Raw genomic sequence first — 21968 nt, forward strand, 5'->3', positions numbered from 1 at the left:
CGATGAATTTTCGCTCGGATTCAGATTGAAATAAATAAGCTAAGTTGAGGGGCTTTTTAAGTTATTGATGGGCTTGAAATATTTTTCTATATAAAACTCATGAATAAAATTGAATATAATGAGTCACGAGCCGATTTTATGCTAGGATGAATCCAAATAACTCAATTTGAGCCGACTAGTTCCGATTTCGAGTTGATTTCAAGTTGAGACAGATCCAAATAACTTAATTTGAGCAAGCTCGTTTAAATTTCAAGCCGGATAGAGCTCAATTTAATTTTGAGTTGAACTGGCTCGAAATGAAATATCACGAGTCATTAGCTGATTTTGAGCCGCACTCAATCCATTCGAACCGATTTTGCACTGACCCCAACTCGACTTGAGATTAGATCTCTAACAACCATACTCATGCACCAAAAATTCTCTGACACAAGAAAAAAAGGAGTATAAAGTTGTATGTTAAGTTTATATTTTATTTTTGAAAATTTTACATGCATGCCACTGATTCCTATGTATTTACATATCTAACCTTTAAACTTTAATTTTTACATACATGTTATCTTTACATGAAATATATATATATATATATATATCTTCTTAAATGTTAAAATAAAGATAGTTTTTGTGATATAAAAATTTTAATTAGTATTAAATGTAAAATATAAAATTTGGGTGGTAGATACGTAAATACATAGGAATTGGATGCATGACAGTATGCATGTAAATGCCTCAATTATTTTTATAAAAATTAAAAAAAAAAATGTCATATATTATATTTATATAAAATTACACAACTGAAATAGTTACAAAACGAATGATACATAACATATTATAGCCACTTGTAAAGATTATTTGGAGCATTTGCATGCTTACCACAAAATTCTTATGGATTTATTTATCTAGCACCTAAATTTTCATATTTACACATTTAATTCAAAATTTTAAACCATCATCTCTCTCTCTCTCTCTCTCTCTCTCTCTCTCTCTCTCTCTCTCTCTATTCCTTTTTTTTTTCAAACACACTAACCAACAGGTCACGGCTTGCGGCGCGCTCGCGCACACACACACAAACACACACAACTTAGGTGGCAAGTTGGTTAACAGCTGCTACGTCAGTTGTAAGTCCCATCTGTCTCGAGTTCGATCCACGTCAGAGATAATAACAAATACCTTATGGGTTGGCCTAGAGGCCTGTTCCCGCCTCTAACTAATCTTTTAATATACACACATACTGACACGCACACACACCTAACTAAGATTGTATCAATGTAATTTATCGTAGATAGTTGAATGATCTAGAATGTTAAATAATGTACAAGAAGAAAAAAGAGCATTAACATATGTATTCCATAATCAACAATTCATTACCTAACTTATTTTTGTTTCTTTCAAATACAAGAAATTAACCATGATGTAAATTCACTTATGATTGATATTAATGGTCCGTTTGGGACAGCTTATTTGAAAACGCCGCCGTACCGTTTGATCCGCGCGTTTCGCCAGCTTATCCGAAACTGCGTTTGGGTTTTTACACTAAACGAAGGCGGCGGGTCGACCCCTGCAAGTGGCCCGCAAGCCACGTTTCAGGATAAGCAAATTATCTTAAAACGCACAAGCTGCCCCAAACAGACCCTAAATATCATCTATCATAGAATCTTAGCTTAAAAATCATAAATTTGATTGTGTCATATAGTTTTTATGCACATATATTAGTGCATAGCTCGATTATTATTAACTTTGTTATGTAAGACATGAATTTACAATTATGCCACTAAATTCATAAGAACTCAAAATCTTTCTATAATTTTTTGTTTGGAAAATTTACATACATTCCCCTCAATTCATATGTTTTTTACATATCTAACACCTAAACTTCCAATTTTGACACATCCCACCTACACAAGAAAACATATATCACTTTCTAGAAGTTAAAATACTGATTTTTTTTATATTTTATATGCAAATTTTAATACATAAGAATTGGGTGATATATTATACCATTTCATAATATAATATTTAAAAAATTCAAAAAAATAAAAAAAATAGCATATTCCTTCGCAAGGATTTGGTTATCACACCCGCAAATATCTAAAAGCACAAACAACAAAAGCATTGTTCATTCATACAATACAACTTATTGCGTGTCGAGATTCGTCATAATAGAGTGACAATTCAATATTTTAGATTGCACGGAGATCCATCACACATGAAAAAATAACAAAAGTAGCAGGAGGAGACTCCAAGATTTTTTATGTGAAAAAACTATGGAAATTAAAAAAAAAATACGAGCCCTAGCCTAATCTAAGTAATTCACAATATGACTGTAAGTATAGAAGTTCACTCTTCTCCTAAATTAGATAATATTAAATTACAATATTGATACTAATTGATTTACAATAATAGTTTAGTTAGCATAGTCATAATTGAGCTATAATAAATGTACTTGATTATGAAGGCTGTAGTTAGTGGTTATAATAGCTACAGTTGGAAGTTGTAGCATTAGTAAACAAACCATAAAGGCATCAGTTTGTTGTTGCAAAGGTGGTACTTGATCATAAAGGTTGTACTAAAAGTCATAGCAATGGTAGTCAACCACAATGATCGTAATTGGTTATTGTAATAACATCAATTAGCCACAGTAGACGTTGTTGAAAGTTGTAACAATATTAGTTAGCCGCATATGAGGTAGTTGATGACAATAATAGCGTCAATTGTCCACAAATGTCGTAGTTAGAAGCTATAACAATCGTAGTTGGCCATAAAGACCATAGTTGGTTATTACAAAAGCAATACATAATTGGCCTCAAAGGCCATAACTAAAAGTCATAATAATACCAATCGGCCACAAAGGTCATATTTAATGATTGCAATAACATTAGTTAGTCACAAATGTCATAATTGAAAGATGCAAAAAAATAAAAGTTGATCACATAGGTCGTAATTGATGACTATAATATCATAAATTGTCCACAGAAGTCGTACTCATAAGTTATAACAATAGTAGTTGGTCACAAAGAAAGTAACTGATGATTATAATAACATCAATTGGCCACAGAGTCCATAATCAGTGATTGCAATAACAAAAGTTCATTGTAGAGACCATAAGCGGTGGTTGTAATAGCTATTGTTGGTGACAAAGCTCGTAATCAGTGGAAGTTATAGTGGCAATTGGCCATAGAGGCTGTAGTTAGTGGCAATAGGTGGTGAAACTGATCTATCGCTATGGAGGCTAGAAGTTATTGTTGGATCTTCAACACATGTGTTGCACTTTATAGTTGGGCAGCAATCAAGGTCGGCCAGTGGTGGTCAAGTGTGGCTGACGAGAGGTGGTCGATGTTGGTCGACAAAGGCCAAAAGTTATTGCAGTTTCTTCAGTCTAAAACAAGCTCTGGAATTTCTTTTCTTACTCTCTCCCTTCAACTGAAAGATAAGGTGGTATATTTATAGCCTCTATAGAAAGTACATTTTAATTTTTTTGGTAAATAACTCCCCATTTGATCGAACGACTCATATCAATCCCCATTGATATGGAAATTTTTGGATGATTTCAGTTCATTAATGATCTCAGAATTAAGTCATATTGTGATGAAATTTCTCTCATTGACATGTTCAATTTGACAATAAATATGTCAAATTTAGAGTCTATTTGACCATTAAATTGACGATCCAAAACCCCAAAAAATATTTTAATGCTTGATCTTACTCAGATTGAAGCAATTTAGGTATCATCAGGATCAACTTGTCGAGAAGTCAGTTTGACTACAATTCTTGACATCGAGGCCCTAGATGGCCTTGAAATTAAATAAGAGATATTTATTGCTAAAAAATACATTGAGATTCATGCTAAATGATCATTTTTTAAAAGCACATTATATTCCCCCTATTTTTGGGTGATTTTGTGTTGTCAAAAATAAGAACATTAAGAAATTTGTACCTTGTGAAAATTTGATTTGCCATGAATACTTTGTGAAGTCTTGATTAGATTGTAGTTGTCATAATTGATGGGGGTCGACCAGCCATGGTTGGAAGATGATGAAGGCGATCGAGTGATATTCTAGTGGTGTAGCAGTAATAGGGCAGTGCTATGTACTTGGAAGTGTAGACATGTATGCACGGGTGTGCATGCTCGTTTGTACAAGGAAAAAAAAATGGCTATGCATTAAGGACGTTGTAGGGTCCACCGATGAACGAGAGCAACATCAATGGGCGCACTCATGGTCGCGCTTCCACGCACTTGCACCAGCGACCGCCATGTGCGACGGCAGGGCTACAAACTGGGCCTGGTTGGCAAAGCACGTTAGCGCAAGTTTGCCCGACTGCCAGCGAACCAGATCGGGCACTAGATAAGGATGATGATGTTAATTAAACCTTTATGATTGATAATTTATTAATGGTAAGTATCATAACTTGTTAGCAAAACTTTATATATATATATTATTTTCACTGACCTGTTTTTCATATATAGTAATTCGCATTGGTGGCATATTTTTATTGTGATTAACATACATAGCACCATAAACTTATTTATTTACATATCCAACACCCAAACTTTATATTTACATATCCAACACCCTAAACTTTTAAAATATTCAAATCCAACACTCCGTCGCACGCTACCTTCCTTTTACGAACTCTTGTGTTTAGCCACCCTCCACCGCCACCTCTACTTACCGACCGACTGACTTCACCTCAGCATCAGAGAGCTTACTGCTCACCTGCACCAAATGCCTCCTGCAACCCCCATTAGTCTGGCCCTTCCCATCTCCTCATATAGCCAAGTCCTATCACAATGAGCTCACACACAATACCAATACAGGAGCTCTTCTTCCCCAGCAGCTGCCTTCACTCCTCTTTGGACGTGCAACCACTTATTTAACACTCTTGCTTTTGTTATAGAGATGCATGCAGCCTCCCGTGGTCAATCCCCCTCTTTGTTCTGCCTCAAGCAATCCAAATTCAGCACATCTCCTTCACCCTAGCCTCATTTCTCGTGTTTTCTTCCATATTCTCATCTCGCACGCAACATCCCCATCCTCCTCTCACAACTCCACTCTTCCCCTCTCTGCCAAAATCACAGCTAGGCTTCGATCGAAAAAACAATAATGTTCATCAAATTTCTTTTAAAAGTTACGTTTGTCGAACAGGAAGAGACAAGCCACTATGAAAAATGGTGAAATTTTATAGTTTTTCACTATACCTGACTACCTACATCTGTTAGAAAGTTACGGTCCAACTTTTTCACCAAAAATAATAATAATAATAGCCACCGCAGCTTTTTAAACATCTGCTTCTTCAAACAACTGCAACTGACCCAAACAGATCCTTAGTTGACATTTTTAAACATCTGCGTAAATATATCGGTTTGATAGTTCAAAAAAAAATCACCCAAATAGTTGATTTGTAAATGACAAATTTTGGCTGGTCAGTATGTAAATGCCTCTTTTTTTAATGTGATGTGAATAATTTGTGCGGTATAAAAGCAAAAAAAAGAACGTTAGATATATAAATACATAGGAATCAGGTGGTATGTATGTAAATGCCCCTATCATAAGATATCAATCGACTGAATTTACAACAGCTTTAGAGAAGCCAGAAGAACAAGAATAAAAATTATATAAAAAAAAACATAAATTAAGCATGCATTGTTCCTGAAAAAACTGACACAAATTTCAAAAACTACGTTCAGAAATGTAAGTTGCAGTATCAAGAGTTACAAAATTTAAATACTCGTCACCTTATTACTGTTACTGCCGGTGCTCCTTCTCCATCACCTGTACTTTCCAAGCTCTTGTTTCTTCTTAATGGCTCGCTGGCCGTGATAGACGAAAGAATCAAGAATACCAGCCACAGTGAAAACACCTTAAGAGAGGTTTTGGGCATTATTTCAGAGATTTTATTATAAATAAAGATGATGAGTGGATCAAAAGGTAAAATATAGTTAAAACTGAGAACAATCAGAACCTCCAATTATGGCACAGACGCTGGTCAAAAAGTGCAGCAATGATTTGTCTTCTTCTGTGAAGATGACCTGATACAGATTACAGAGACTCAGAGAAATTTGATTGGAGATGATAAGAAAAATAAAGGTGTACAAACAAACTGTTGAGAATTTTAGGGCAAAGAAAATGCAAGAATCGACGCAAATCTAGAAGAAACACAGAGATATAAAGAGGTTCGGCAAAGATGTTTACGTCCTCGGGAGCAGAGCAGCGGCTTTTTCTTCGATTTAGAAAAAGAGTACAAGACGTCTTAGGGTTACAATACATCACATATATATATATATAACTCTGACGTACAATATGTAATTACAAAATTATCCTTGTACCGTACCGACGCCCCCGCACCCCAATCCACATAACGAAACTCCCTCGCTCACTCCGCTAGCTCGCTTCGTTCCACTCCAGCATCCGTCCCTTATTTTGTATATGAGTCATACCTAACAAATCTCCACATTGGCCAATATCCAACCCTTCAAGAAAAAGATAACTGCGAGTTTCTCAAATACCAAAGTAGGTTGAGTCACCATGCTTGTCTAGCAACTGTGAATATTCAACAAGTTCAAGCAATGCAAGAACTTGTTGATAGTAACTGGTTTGGTCAACATATCAGCTGCATTCTCATTATTATGAACCTTCTGCAACAGTATCTCACCAAAAATAATTAATTTTTAAATCTTATGGTACACCTGGTTCTTAACCAGATAAAAGGCACTTTGTTTATCACAATGCAACTAAACTCCACCTTGCTCAACACCCAGATCCTTCACTAGCCCAGTAAGCCGTAAGACTTCTTTAGCAGCTTCAGCTACTGCAATGTACTTAACTTCAGTTGTTGAATAATGTCACAATAGACTGAACTATTGATTTCTAACATATTGGCCCTCCACCAAAAGTAAACACATACCCGATTATAGATCTTCTGTCATCCAAATTACCTGCATAATCTAAATCCACATACCCACAACTAAAATATCATTTTGTTGACTGTCAAAAATGATTTCATGTCCTACTTTACCCTGCAGGTACATGAAAATCCACTTGACTATTTCACAATGTCGTCTTCCAGATTTAGACATGTATTTATAGACTTGACTAACAACATGAGCCAAATCAGAGCGAGTATATATCATTGCATACATCAAATAGCCAACCACACTGGCATATGAAACTTTTTCCATAATTTTGATTTCTCTATTTGTCTTTGGACACTGTTATGAAGAAAGCTTAAAATGATTTGCCAATGAAGTGCTCACAGACTTTATTTTGCTCATCTTAAACCTATTTAGCACTTTCTTAACATAGTCTCGTTGAGATAAACATAATCGTCATGAGTCTCTATCTCTATAAATATTCATTCCAAGAATCTTCTTTGTATGACCCAAGTGTCAAATTTCTGACTCAATAAAGATAAACATAATCGTCTTGAAAATCAAGGACATCATGCATATTCTTTGCAGCAATCAAGATATCGTCAAAATACAATAACAGAAAAATAATATAATCATCATCAAGGCTCTTGACATAAACACAACAATCATATTCACATTACTTGTAGCTAATCTGAATCATGTAGGAGTCTAATCGTTTGTACCATTGTCTTGAAGACAATTTCAACCCATGCAACGATTTCTTTAATCTGCAAACTAGATGCTTCTGTCCAGGTTGAGTAAACCCTTTTGCTGCTCCATGTAATCCTGCTCCTCCAGATCATCATGCAAGAATGCAGTTTTAACATCCATCTGCTCTAGATGTAAATCTCAAATAACTATTAATGTAAGTACTGCCTTGATTGAAGTAAGTCTGACCACAGGAGAAAATATTTCATCATAATATATCTCTTTCTGCTGTGAAAAACCCTTTGCTATCAATCGAGCCTTCCAATTTTCTCCATTTTTTTTCTGATTCTGTTGTTTTCCTTTTGTACACCCATTTGCACCCAATAGTCTTCATTCCCTCAGGAAGTTGAACTAACTCTCATGTGTTATTTTTCTGCAAAGACTCCATCTACTCAACTATTGCTCTCATCCATTTCTCTTTCTCTTGGCTGGTGATAGCTCCTTGAAAGGTGGCTGCATTATTACTGCTGATGAGAAGTGTACAAGAGACCAAGTCTTCATAACCCAATCTGCTTGGAGGGTTTATATTGATGTGTGACTGTCTCTCTCTGACTAATTTGTAATTCTGCAAGTAATCTGTAATTGAATCACCAGGTGTTGAATTTGAACTTTCAACTCTCTTAATTATTTCTGGATGATGTTCTGAATTCATCTGCACTGTATCTGAACTGAAACTATTCTCTGGCACATTGTCTTTATTCTGTTGCAACATGGACTGTTCATCAAAAATAACATCGCTACTAATCATCATCTTCCTTGCAATCAACTCTCAAAACTTGTATCCTTTGACATCTTTCTTGTAGCCCATAAAGATGCATTTTTTGGATTTTGGATCAAGTTATGATTTTCATCTCCATACACATGCACATAAGCAAGACAACCAAAAATTAGTAACTCGTGAGTGATCAAAATTAACTGAATTACATGTTCATACCTCTTCTACAACTTTGTCACCCAATGATGCTGAGACGATCTATTGATGAGGTAGCACGTCATACTCACAGCCTCTGCCCAGAAGCTTTTAGAAAGCCCTGCATTCAGTTTCAAGCATCTTGCCCTTTAAATTAAGAACATGTTCATCCTTTCTGCAACGTCATTCTGATGTGGTATCTTGCGCACTGAAAATTGTCTCTGAATCTCTTGCTACTCACAAAATTTCTGAAACTGGGAATCTGTGTACTCTGTGTCATTATCAGTTCTCAAATACTTGATATTTCTATGAGTTTGATTCTCCACCTCAGACTTCCTAGCTTGAATTTGAGGAATACTTCAGTTTTCTGCTTCCAGAAATACACTCAAATTTTTTCGGAGAAATCATCAATAAAGATAACAAAATACAGAGATCCTCCCAATGACGATTCATTGAAAAGACCCCATACATCATAATGCACATAATAAAAAATCATTTTTTTTGTGTTTTCCAATCATGAAATTGATTTGTCTGTTTTTCAAGAACACAAAACTTACAACAATCGAGCTTGTAACTTTTTAACACAATGCAACAAATTTTTTTATGCAATTCATCCATCTCATGTTCGCTAAAATGACCAAGATGCATATGCCACAGTATTGTATTATCATCATCATCTGACTCTACATAATGAGTTTCACCTACAATTGTACTTCCCAATAATTTGTAGATATTACCTGTAATTAAATTTCATTTCATCACGGTCAGTACACCCTTAATAATTCTGATAGTTTCATTATCCTCATCTGTTTTAGGAATAAAACTATTTCTATATAAAGTGTCCCAGGAAATCAAATTCTTCTTCAAATCTGGAATATGTCTAACATCACATAATGTTATAACAGTGTCATATACAATCTTAATCCTGACATCACTAATACTAACAATATTGCAACATTAATCATTGCCTAAATAGACAGAGTCAGAATTAAATGACTTGTATGAAGTAAATCACTTCTTATTAGGTGTTATGTGATAAGAGCATCCTGAATCAAGAATTCATGCATCTATGAACCAAGTTGATGAAATTGAAAGCATATCACCATCACTGTAATCTGAATTGTCACTCTGCACCACATTTGCAAACTTAGATGATGCATTATGTTTCTCCTCAGTCTGTTTCTTGAGCTTTGGACAATCTTTCTTCATATGACCCGACTCCTTGCACTTGTAGCAATGAATCGTTTTTTTGTATTTAGACTTTGATCTGGAATTTTGTCTTCCAGAACCTTAGTTCTATTTCTTCCTTCCACAATCCTAATTACCCTTAACATATAAACTATCACCATAAGAGTTACCCTTACATTCTGTTTCCACTGGTTGTGAGCCAACAATGTTGTAGTAATATCATCAACTTTGATTGTTTCTTTCTCATATGTAAGACTAATCAACAAGTGTTCATAAGAGGAAAGCAATAAACACAATAGAATCATTGTTCGGTCTTCACCATCAATACTTACATTAAGTTGTGATAAATTTGTGATTAATTGATTGAAGACATTCACATGTTGCGGCAGTCAGAGTCTTCTTGCATCTTCAGCCCATACAACTTTTACTTCAAATACAATTTATTTGTTAGAGATTTGGACATAAACTAAGTTTCCAATTTCTTCCATACCTCTCCTGGAGATTTTAGATTCATAACATGATACATAACCTCATCTGTCAGACATAAGCGTATGGTTGCTGCCGCTCGTTGTTACAATTCTTCTCAATCTTCATCCTCCATTGTATTTGGTTTCGTTGCCCACAAAGCCTTCAAGATCTCTTGTTGCACCAATAAATCATTTACCCTCGTTTGTCACAATCTGAAGTTACTAGTTCCATCAAACTTCACCACTTCGAATTTTGCACCAGACATTGTCATCTGAAACTACAGTTGCCGCAAACTTCTCCTGCGAATTCCTCTGCTTTAGTTGTTGATTTGCTCACCCAAATTCCTTCGTACAAATCCTTAACCGACCCCAAACTCATTCTCAAACTCGCTCGCTCCGCTCTTTGTTCCGCTCCAGCATTTGTCTCTTATATGATATATGAGTCATACCTAACACATACCACTCAATTTCTATGTATTTACATATATATCAAGCATGTAAAACCCATTTTTTACATATATGCCGCCTTACGTAATGAGAAGAAGATTTATTTCACTTTTTAAAAGTTATTGTGGTATTTTTAAATGAACTAAAGGATTCTGCTGGTATAAATGAAAAAAAGTAAAGTTTACGTGTTAGACATGCAATAGATAATAATTGTGTGGTATGTATGTAACTTCCCCTAAGCAAAATGATGAGGGTGGGCTTTGGCATAATGTGTTGAAAAATAGGAGAAACCAAAATCATTATTGAGAATGGAAGAGAATAGAAACCAGAAAAGAAGATTAATGGGGAAAAACACATAGGAACTTGCCACAAAATTTTCAAAAGCAGCAAGAAAATCATTCTTCAAACAGAGCTATGGTGGCAATTTGAAATATAGAGTAAGTCGAAAGCTAGCTTAAGCAGCCCCTTAGGCTGTTACAATAGCTGAAATTATTGATGATGAACTTCTTAGATCCAATTTTTTGCACCATGGTATTTGATACATACCATCCAATTCTGTATATTTACATATCTAACATCTAAACATTACCTTTTACATATATGCCATAAGGTAGGGTGGCATATATGTAAAAAATTGAAGTTTAGGTTTTATACATAGAAATTAAGTGGAATGTCTGTAAATCTTCGTAATATTTATCATCCCAAAATTCTCTCAATGTTGGGTTGCTGTATTCTCTACGGCTATATAATCTTAGACAAATGATTTTCACACCAGAAAAATTCTTCATATAACTTTTCCATCTCTTGCAACAAGGAAAAATGTCAAATTTGAATTTCAAAAAAAAAAACCATGGCTTCTTGACCATGGCTTCTTGATGGAGTCTTCCTATGAAGGCAGCATAGTACAATGGGGCTCCAAGAGAATTTAGTTCATGCACTCAGCAATCCCATATTGTTTTAGTGGCTGGACCAGTTGTCACAATATGTGTGTGCGCGTGTGTGTGCGTGTGTGTTTATATTTATTTATGAAGGTGACATAATATAATGAAACATCTAAGACATAACACAAACGAAGTCCCCCAAAACATCCATGCCTACAAACTCCGAACTTTTTAGTTTAGGATACACTTTCAACTAGATCAAAATTAAAGTGTATCCTAAATTTGAAAGTTTTTCTTTGAATAAATGTCCACAAAACTTTCTTACTCATGTGTCTCGTCATTCAATGCCACATGTTAAGTCAGAACTAATAAGTTTTTTTTCCCCATTCAGAACTCGAGTTGATTTCATAGTTGCTTCGGCTATTTGATTTTGAAGTCAAGATGCAATCTTCATCCAGTTATCCAATAAATATAAATTTTAATTTTACTCCTAGAATGTGCTTCATCTTATGAAGCTTCCACTTAATTTTACTTATTTTTTTAAATTGCATGTCACCAACACTCATAAAGCTCAAATTCTTACCACCAATCATGAAAACTTTCCATCAACAAGAAGCCCTTAACCCACGAAGTGGGGTCCGCTACATGAATCTTTTTTCACCATTGTGTCGATATTTTCATTTAATTCCAGGTTCTTATGGGAAGTTGAATGAAAAAAAAGCGAGTTCACCTTGATAGGAGAGAAGTCATAATAGAAGTATATCCCTGCTGGTGACCTAGGAAAAACATTTCCATCTCTGTAATGCTCTGTCACCGAAAACTGCAACAGGAATCGAGGTATTATGATACATCACTAGAAGGAGAAGCGTGGAATAATTACTGCTATTTACCTGGTTGGAGTGGATCTTCCGTCCTCTGATATCTCTGTAGATTGTAGGGACGACCTGAAAAACGAAAAAAGTATTCAAACCAGAGATCTCCAAAATGATCACACTATAATATCATCCATAGTCAAGGAATCGGTCGGGTAAATGGAATGAAATGAGAAAAAAATCATTGAACCCACTTTGATGAAATATTGATATATCCCAGACAACCCTGGTTCTTTCCATCGTGCACTGGATTTTGGTTAAAGCCAGAAGTCAGTTAAAGATATGCAACACCAAACAATAAAGCATGTAGAAGGATGTAAGAAAAAAAATTAAAAAATATTTTGTGAGACATACCCATCAAGCGGGTTTACAACACCTGGAAACTCCTTTCCAAATGAGAGGTGATTTATTGAGTGACTGATCTGATTTTTTTATAGAAATGTAAGAATAGAGCTATAATAGAAAATGATAGCACAAGATAATAAAGACATAATGTGCAAAGTAAGATGGAACAATTAAAATGAAAGTGCAAAAAAAATGGTTTACATTGAAGCTTCCAAGTTGCAAGTCCAATATCTCTGGCACAACAAGGTTAGGGTGGTGGAAGCTCTTTCCACAAGCAAAGTGGAAGTTTCCAGCTACTTTGCTGACTTCCAAGAAGCCCTTTATGTTGCATCCTTCACCCGTTTCCTCTTTAATCTTTCGAACAAAGCCCTCTCTCTTGCACTAAAATATGAAAAGCAGTTTAATATTTTCCTTTAAAATAATCCAATGTAAAAATAAAAAAAAAACGTGCCTAATAATTGATTGACCAAGCATGTTAAAAACATCAATTTTAAAGAAATTCATTGAGTTGACACAATGACGTTCAACAAAACTTAAATCAATCTTTTAGCACTAAAATTCATGCAATATTCGCATCACATGAATATGGATATACATTAGCAATTTATGTTATCGTCTAATGCCCTTAATCTTCGTAGCATTTAATGGTGGTATTCAGAAGCTCCATTTCCTTGTCAAGCGTAGCTTGAGATCTAGCAGCCATGTTTATGTCTAAGCGTATTAAGGGACTCTTTAGTTGGTTGCAAAAGTAGTGGGTTGCATTCCTTTTGCACGACTTTTAGGATTCTAGGTGTTTGGCTTGGAGTATTACAAGTTCAAAGTAAAATAAGAATGAATTTAGAAATCATTCCTATGTTCATTTTCAATCTATTTGGATTTCGATTGATTTGGCTGAATTTCAAATACATAGCTCTATGTAAAGTGTTGTCAGTCGTTGTTGGCTTTCGAAGTCGCCGACTGCCGGTTGTCGGGCACCCACCATCGTTGCTTGTCAGCAACTCCGGCCACAGCCACCGACCGCAGCTACCATCAGCCACGCCGCCACATACTACCACCGACCACCTTCGTCGTAGGCCAGCACCGTCCCGCTGCCATAGGCCTCTACCTCTAACCATTGCCACAACCGCCGCCATTTGCAACCTCCAGCCACCACCATTAATATATAAAATACATACATATTTTGAAATATATTGTCTTCATTTTACACCAAACCAAACAAAAATATATATAAAGTTGTACCTTTATTATACTTCAAACCAAACAATTCTAAAATATTACAAATACAATACATTACTTTTGTAATGTATTCATTTTACACTGAATTATTTTTTCAGCCGACCAAACAACCTATAAGCCAAACAATAGTTGGCCATTAGTTGAGCATTAATTTATAGAAAAATTTGCATACATACCGCACAATTCTTATGTACTTACATATCTAAGACCCAAACATTAAAGTTCACATGCATAACACTCAGATCTTTAATATCACAACAAAAATGCCACCATCACCTACTTTTAAAAAACTAAATACATATTTTCATGCATATGTTTATCACACCAGTGTTATAAATGTAAATATGAAAGTCTAGATGTTAAGTATGTAAATATAAAAGAAATGTGTTGTATGTAGGAAATTTCCCTAATTTATATTCATGCATATCATAATGTTGAATACTTCTATACTTCCTTCTCTAATTTATATTCATGCATATCATAATGTTGAATATTTTTATGCTTCCTTCTCTATGCCCTGCCTACCCATTTTTCGCAGGCTGAAAAATAACAATATTTAGGATTTAATTGAGCATTAATAAAGGATAAAAAGTCTGAAATATTTTATATTTATGATGTGAATGAAAAATCACATTATAGAATATTTTTATACTTCCTTCTGTAACCCCTGCCTGCCCAATCTTCACAGGCTATTTGGTAAGGGAGGTAAGGTTCATGATATTATGTTTACCTATAAAACATCATGAGAGAATGTACATGCTATGTATTACAGGATTTTATTTTATGTTGAATTATTACTAGAAAATAACTTTGCTCATATAAGCAGCAGCAGCAACAACAACAACAACAACAACGACGACGACGACGACAAAGCCTTCATCCCACTAAGTGCGGTCGGCTACATGAATCCTTTTTCTCCATTGCTCAAATAAGCATGTTATAAAAAATCAATAGAAGGGGTGGATCAGGAAGAGACGGATGGGAATTGAGAAAAATAAAGATAAATTTTGCACTCAGACACAAATTTCAATAAAACTAAAAAGAAAGATCTGTCAAGAAAATTATAATTGCTGAGAATACACAATCAGTCATTTAGAACATTATTAGATACAAATTCTAATTTTGATCCAGTATAGCAGAATTTGTCAGAAACACTTTTGAAATATTGATATTTACAATAATTTTTTGTTACATGAATTACTTTTAAATAAGTTCGGGAATTGTGTACAACTTCCGTCACATTCAGCTCAAAAGCCCAAAAACCAGAGTCAAGCCATTTGTAAAGGGTATACCAAACAAAGTTTAACATAGAAATTAAAATAATTAAGAGTGTTTTATCATAATTTTAGAATGATGAAGGATGTTTAAGGTTTAGGGTTTCTAATGCACAATGATGAATTGAATGTAAATCATATATGGAATACTCGGGATTCGTTGTTCAAAGGATTAACAATTAAAATAAAAAAGGAACTCTTAGTTTTGACATAAAAATTGTATAAAAACTCTAGGGTTGTGTGCATGGTAGCACGCCCCTCTCCATCTTCTTGGGTTCTTCTCGGTAGAAGCACAACATATTACTTTCTAATAGCTGATCTCTCTGAAAACCTCTCCTAATTTCTTCTCGAACATTCATAACATCAATCTATAGTTTTCTTCCCTCCTTGCAGAGTAAGAAAATTCTTTTCCATCCTATCATTATTAGTCCAGCTCGCATCTTTACAAAAAAAAAAAAAAAAAAAAAAAAAAAAAAAAAAAAAAAAAGGGAAAAACAATTTTTTTGTTTTTTATATCATTGAAATGACATCATTAAAAACAAATTAAATGAATAAAAGATTGAACAATGATTTTGGAAACCAAATCAAGATATCATATTTTTCACACTATCATACTTGTTGTGTATGTGTATGACATAATTATAACTGGTAATGATGAGGCGGAGAGTACTCAACTGAAGGGAGCATTGGGGAAACAATTTAAGGTAAGGGATTTAGGATAACTCAGATACTTTCTTTGAATTGAAGTGGCCGATGAACTTGAGGGGATGGTCATATCCCGGAGAAAGTATGTACTGGATCTTCTTACATAGACAGGTATGCTAGATTGCAAATTTGTAGTTTCTCCAACTGATCAGAACATCAAGCTCAGTACAGAGGAAGGTGAATCAGTTGATCGTGAGAGGTATCAGATGCCGGTAGGCCGCCTGATTTATCTGTGTCACACTCCTCCCAATATTTCTTTTGCAGTAAATGTGGTGAGCCGCTACATGCATGATCCAAGGGAATGTCATATGGATGCAGTATATCAGATTCTGAGGTATCTAAAAAGAGCACCGGGAAAAAGGTTGATATTCAAGAAGAATGAGCATGAAGATATTGAGGGTTCTTGTGATTCTGACTTAGCAAGTTGTGCTAATGACAGATGATCCACATCTGAATGCCGCATGTTGTAGGTGGCAGCTTGGTATTGTGGAAGAGCAAGAAACAATCAGTTGTAGTAAGATAAACAACAGAGGTAGAATACAGGGCCATGGCATTAGGACTTGTTGAGAAGATTCGGCTGAAAGCTTTGTTGGTTGAACTCAAAGTGGATTAGGGAACTCAAATGAAGTTGTGGTGTGACAACAAGTCGACAATCAACATTGCTAACAACCGGGTGCAACAGGATAGAACTAAGCATGTGAAGATTGATAGATTTTTCATCAAGGAGAGGCTGAATAATGGATTGTTGGAACTAAGTTATGTAGCTACAATAGAACAGATGGCTGACTGCCTCACTAAAGAACTTAGCTCAGTGGAGTTAACTAGATTATGTGATAAGATGGGCTTAGCAATTATCTTTCACCAACCTTGAGGGAGAATGTTGAGATTTGTATCTATTGTAGGGTTCTTTTTGTAAATAGAAAAAGTCTAGGTTTTATATAAGCCAAGTGTTAATGAAATGAGAAAGATTTTTATCAAAATTTTCTTCTTCAGTGAGGAACAATGAAGACATGAGAGTTTCAGTTCAGAGGAAGGAGGCAATCACAAGACATGTGAATGAAAGAGGAGTGGGGTTACAGGAGTCTGTTGTCATGCGGCTTTTTGGTTCGAACACAGAGATAAATAACACAAATGGTTTTCGATACTGAACAATGGATATACGGAAAATAAAATTTGACGTTCAAAAAGGTTCAAATTTAAACCAATATTAATTAAGAGTTTGATTAAATCCAATTAATAAAATTAATAAATTTCAATAAGTTTTTTAAAATGTCAGCATAAGTCAAATATCAAGTTAATTTGTTAAGGTCTTGACCAAGTTTACTTGCTTAAGTAATAACCAAGCAGTTCAAAGATCTAAGATAGAATATGAGGCAGTGCTATTGTTCATCGAGCTCAATGATAAGCAAAAATAGGAGAAGAAAACAAGAGCACATTCATGCTTGTGTACCTGATCGATCAGATCCTGATTTGTTAGAGCCCAACCTCTACTTCTATATGCCTCCTGAACTTCTTCACATGAATTACAGCAATGATCATCTGACTACAACAGAAATGATCATTATTGTATTAATGAATCAAAAAATATATTGCTTTAAAGCGCACTCATATTTCAATTTGTGAAGTACAGAAAAGTTTTTTTTTTTTTTGACATGTAACATTTAAAAATGAAATGATAAGTAGCGTGCATACCTTCTCAGCACCAAAACATGACCCACAGTAACTCTCACCATGCTCAAGTCTTCCACCATGCCTCTGCAAAGGTCTTTCAATCTGTAAAACATATTAGACTCTGATTATGATTCTAATAAGATCTTCAAGGGCACAAGAAAAGTTCAAAAATAGAAAAGAAAGCACATTAAGACAGCTCTCACTAGATTATATTCTAGTCTGCAAGATACTGCCGTTGTTATATTTTAAGAATTACCACCTTTCAGTTCGGTCCAGAAGGGTTGTTTGGCTGGATACATCTAAGATTTCTAGAAATGCTATAGTTTAATTTTGGATATATCTAAGATTTCTAGAAACGCTATAGTTTGATATGCAAAAGCTTTTTGATTGGATGAAAATCAAATAAAATGAAACTAATTTTTCTTTTTAGGACGCATTGTAAATATGAAGTAAGCAATATTTCTCTCTCCTTTTAGAAGTTGTCAGGATGCATTTTATGGAGTTTCCCAATGTTATTCAAGGAAAGGCATTTTATGGAGGTCCACGGAAAACTCTAAGGCAATGGTAGAAACAAAGAAGGCCAAATAAAAAGACAGGCTTATCTTATTGAATCAGAGAGCTCAACTCAAAATAAATAAACAAGGAACTTCCAAATATTCCTATAAAAACCTTCTAAGTAATGGTTTCTAGCGCAAAATACATATTTATTAGAAAGATGACTGGACAAGTTAGAGAAAAATATAGGCTATATCTACTTCAAGATAATAATCACTTACCCTTCCCCTTCAAAATACATTCTAAAAAACGACATCTTTGGATACCATCATCATAGAATGGAGCATCCCATCTTTAAAATCCTACAATTTATTGTTTCATTCTCTTGGTATTAAAAACTTTCATAATGAAACTTGTGACTTTGCTAAACATTACAGAGTACCCGTTTACAAAAGTAAATCTAAATATTATACTGACTACTTCTAGGATAATTCACTCAAATATTTAAGGACGTTCAAAAATTCCAAATAATTATAGAGCTAAAGGATTTATCACATTCATTGACGATTGAGCTCAGATGGTGTAAATTTATCTTTATCAAAGAAAAATTTAATAACAATCATATTATTTCAATTATTATCTCTTTATTAAAGAATAATAATATGGTGTTAATTAACAAAAAGATAGAATTAATAATACTTGAGATAATATTAATGATTTCTTGTCAAAAATATATATATTCATTAATCCTTGTGCCCCGACACTCCACAATAGAATGGGATGGCAGAAGAAAAAATCGATGCTTATGAAAGTTACCAACTAACACTTGTCTTTCAAAATCAAATTTTCAAAAAATATTGGGATAATTTTTTATGACCTCCATATATCTCATTAATAAAATAACCCCAAAAGTAAATGATTTTAAAAATTACTCAAACTATCTTGCTAAAATTTTCCTACAAATTATTTCTCAAAATTACTATTGAAATTCAGAATAATGCGGAATATTTTTATTGATACGGAAGGGGTACAAATAACTCTTACATGAATCAAAGAATAGAAAAAATAATAAAAAAGAAATAACAAGAAAGAAAATATATAACACATAATATCTCATATTAATCAATTCATATTAATTATTTGGAGATAAAGAAAACATAATAAAATAGAAAAGCCTAAAATAGGTAAGAAAATAATCCAATCTAAAAAAATAAATCTAAAATAGGAAATGAAATAAAATTATATCTAGGAAATAAATATGATCCTCATAACTTCTAAGAGAAATGAATTATTTCCTAATATATCTCTAACACTTTACCTCAAGTTGAAGCATGGTTGAAAAACATGTTCAACTTAGATTTGAAAACATTAAATAATGGGCGAGGGATAACTTGTGAAGTAGAACTTGATGTTTTCATCTCATGTTGCGGATGTCTTTGACTGTAGTTCCTGCATTGTCAGTGTGTAGGCGGAAAGCTACTATATGTAATGTTACAGGGGAGTTTGCGGGGAAATAGACAAACTGCAGGAAAAACTGAGAATTAGTTGAATGTGGTTGTGTTTGACTATAGCTTCTGCAGTATCCGTAGGTAGGCAGAAAGCTCATACAGGTAATACTGCAGAAGAGGTTGCAGGAAAGTAGACAAACTAGAGAAAAAAACTAAATTCTAACTGATTGTGATTGTCCCTACAGTTTCTGCAGTGTTTGTAGGTAGACGGAAGGTCCTTACAGGTAATGCAATGGGGGAGTTGGCAGGGAAGTAGAAAACCAACAGAAAAACCTGTAGGGTATGGCCCATAGAAAAAAAAAAGAAAATCTTCGGAGGTAGGCCTTAGTGCAGGAAAAAGCTCCGAAGAAGGGTCTGCTACTGGAAAAACTCTGGAGGTAAACCTTGCTATAGTAAAAGCTCCGGAGAAGGGCATGATACAGGAAAAAACTCCAGACGAAGGTCTGCTTTAGAAAAAGCTCCGGCTGAGGGACTGTTGCGAGAAAGATTCTAAAGGGCTTGATGCAGGAAAAAAATTTTAGAGGAGGGTTTGATGCAAGAAAATGCTTCTTAAAATGTACAAGAGAAAGCTCCGCAAGAGGGTATGCTGCAGAAAGAATTATGGTGGAAGGTCTGCCATAGCAAAAGGTCTAGAGAAGGGTCTGCTATAGGGAAAAGCTCCGGAGGAGGGTCGACTACAGATTTCAGGGAAATTTTCGTGCTAGCAGAGAGGATTTCCTGCGATAAGTACCTGCAAGGAGAGTTTCGTATCTTCAATGGCGAACTTCTTGCTGGAGAATTTTACGTTTGTTTTCTTGTCTCTCGTTCTATCAGATTATTTAACTGAATTTGTACCCTATGACTATTTTGCAAGCATCGAGTGTTTGCCTTAGCCTCTCAAGCTTCAATATGGAGGCGACATCATTCTCAACCCAGACTTCCAGAGAGGGATTCAAGAATGGTCCACCTTCAGCTATGGCAATACGGCAGAAAGGACTTTCAATAGTGGAAAGAATTACCTTGCTTTCACTCACAATAGAAGCAGACGCTGCCAGAGTGATTCACAAAAGCTTCTTCTTCATAAAGAGAACCTCTACACTTTCTATTCTTAGTTTCAGTCTATGGAGAGATCTGCTGATGTTGTGGTTGTCTTCAAGACTAGTGGGAAGTTTATCCCTGTAAGAGCAATTGAGGCTATATATGTTGTTGGTCCATGCTCAAAGGAGGTCGTTCTGTTGACGTCACTGCACCTGTTGAACTCTTTTTCGAGAGTAACAGCACTGCAGCAGAGATCTGGGTGGATAGTGTCTCCTTGCATCCATTTACCACAGAAGAATGGAGGTCTCATCAAACGTAAACCATAAAGCAGTCGCGTATGAGGCTTGTGAGATTGAAAGTTGTGAACGCCAATGAACTATCCTTCCAAATGCCACCATCTCCATCAAACAAATAAAGCAAGGTTTCCCATTTGGTTGTGCCATTGCTCAACCCATACTCACCAACACCGCGCACCTGAACTGGTTTACCTCTCACTTCACTGTGACCACCTTTGAGAACGAGATGAGGTTGTACAACAAAGAGAAATACCAAAAGGGAGTACCAACGGCTAGTTCCTGCAAGGAGTCGTTGGCGAAAAAGGATGCAAGAGGGAGTTTCGGTAATGGGAAAGGTTGCAGAAGGAAATTCCGCAGGCTCTAGAGTTTGTTTCAAAGCTCTGATACCAAGTTAAAATTCAGAATAATGTGGAATAATTTTATTGATATGAAAGAAGGTATAAATAAACCTAATATGAATTTTAAAATTAGAAAAGACAATAAAAAATAAATAACATAAGAGAAAAGATATAACACCAAATATTTTTAATTAATTAGTTCATATTAATTATTTGGAGATAAAGAAAGTAATATAAAATAAAAAAACCTAAAATATGAAAGGAAATAAATCCAATCAACAAAATAAATCTAAAATAGGAAATGAAATAAATCAAATCCTCATAACTTCTAACAAAAATAAATTATTTCTTAATATATCTTCTAATAATTTCCTCCAAAAATGTTGTGCCACGTGTGATATGTTAATATCCACAAATAACAATTAGATAAATTTGATTCCAGAGTCGTGAAAACCAAACCAGACATCAAACCGAAAGAAGGAGAGGTTCAAGGTTTTTATTGGTTCAAACAGAGTTGAACCGGATAATGCAATAAATATAAATTTTAATTGAATAATACCTATATATAAAATAACACTATAATAATACAAATATAAAAAAATAAACAGATAAAATGCAACCATGAGTTATTATTTTATTATAAAATCATGAAGCTCTCTTCCATGAGAGTAGCCAATATTATTCCCATAAAGTTGGCCACACCCCC

General features: G+C 34.6%; 1 protein-coding gene across 3 annotated transcripts in view; it reads right to left on the reverse strand.

Annotated features, from left to right (window-relative positions):
- Positions 1-21968, reverse strand: part of LOC110037381 (endoplasmic reticulum-Golgi intermediate compartment protein 3-like) — a 28324-nt gene that overhangs the window by 2077 nt on the left and 4279 nt on the right. Inside the window, exons 5-14 of one of the 3 annotated variants that reach the window (XM_020742017.1) lie at positions 17630-17710; positions 17388-17480; positions 12924-13103; positions 12732-12799; positions 12572-12623; positions 12396-12449; positions 12236-12325; positions 5959-6025; positions 5732-5856; positions 5513-5645 (exon numbers count right to left, since the gene is read on the reverse strand). In XM_020742017.1, the coding sequence (XP_020597676.1) occupies positions 5765-5856; positions 5959-6025; positions 12236-12325; positions 12396-12449; positions 12572-12623; positions 12732-12799; positions 12924-13103; positions 17388-17480; positions 17630-17710 (777 nt within the window). In that variant the 3' untranslated portion in view covers positions 5513-5645; positions 5732-5764. Of the gene's footprint in view, positions 1-5512; positions 5857-5958; positions 6026-12235; positions 12326-12395; positions 12450-12571; positions 12624-12731; positions 12800-12923; positions 13104-17387; positions 17481-17629; positions 17711-21968 lie in introns of those variants that run through there. The other 2 variants (XM_020742016.1, XM_020742015.1) reach the window with 2 other exon arrangements.

Source organism: Phalaenopsis equestris, unplaced genomic scaffold (assembly GCF_001263595.1).
Source record: "Phalaenopsis equestris unplaced genomic scaffold, ASM126359v1 Scaffold219149, whole genome shotgun sequence".
NCBI lineage: Eukaryota > Viridiplantae > Streptophyta > Magnoliopsida > Asparagales > Orchidaceae > Phalaenopsis > Phalaenopsis equestris.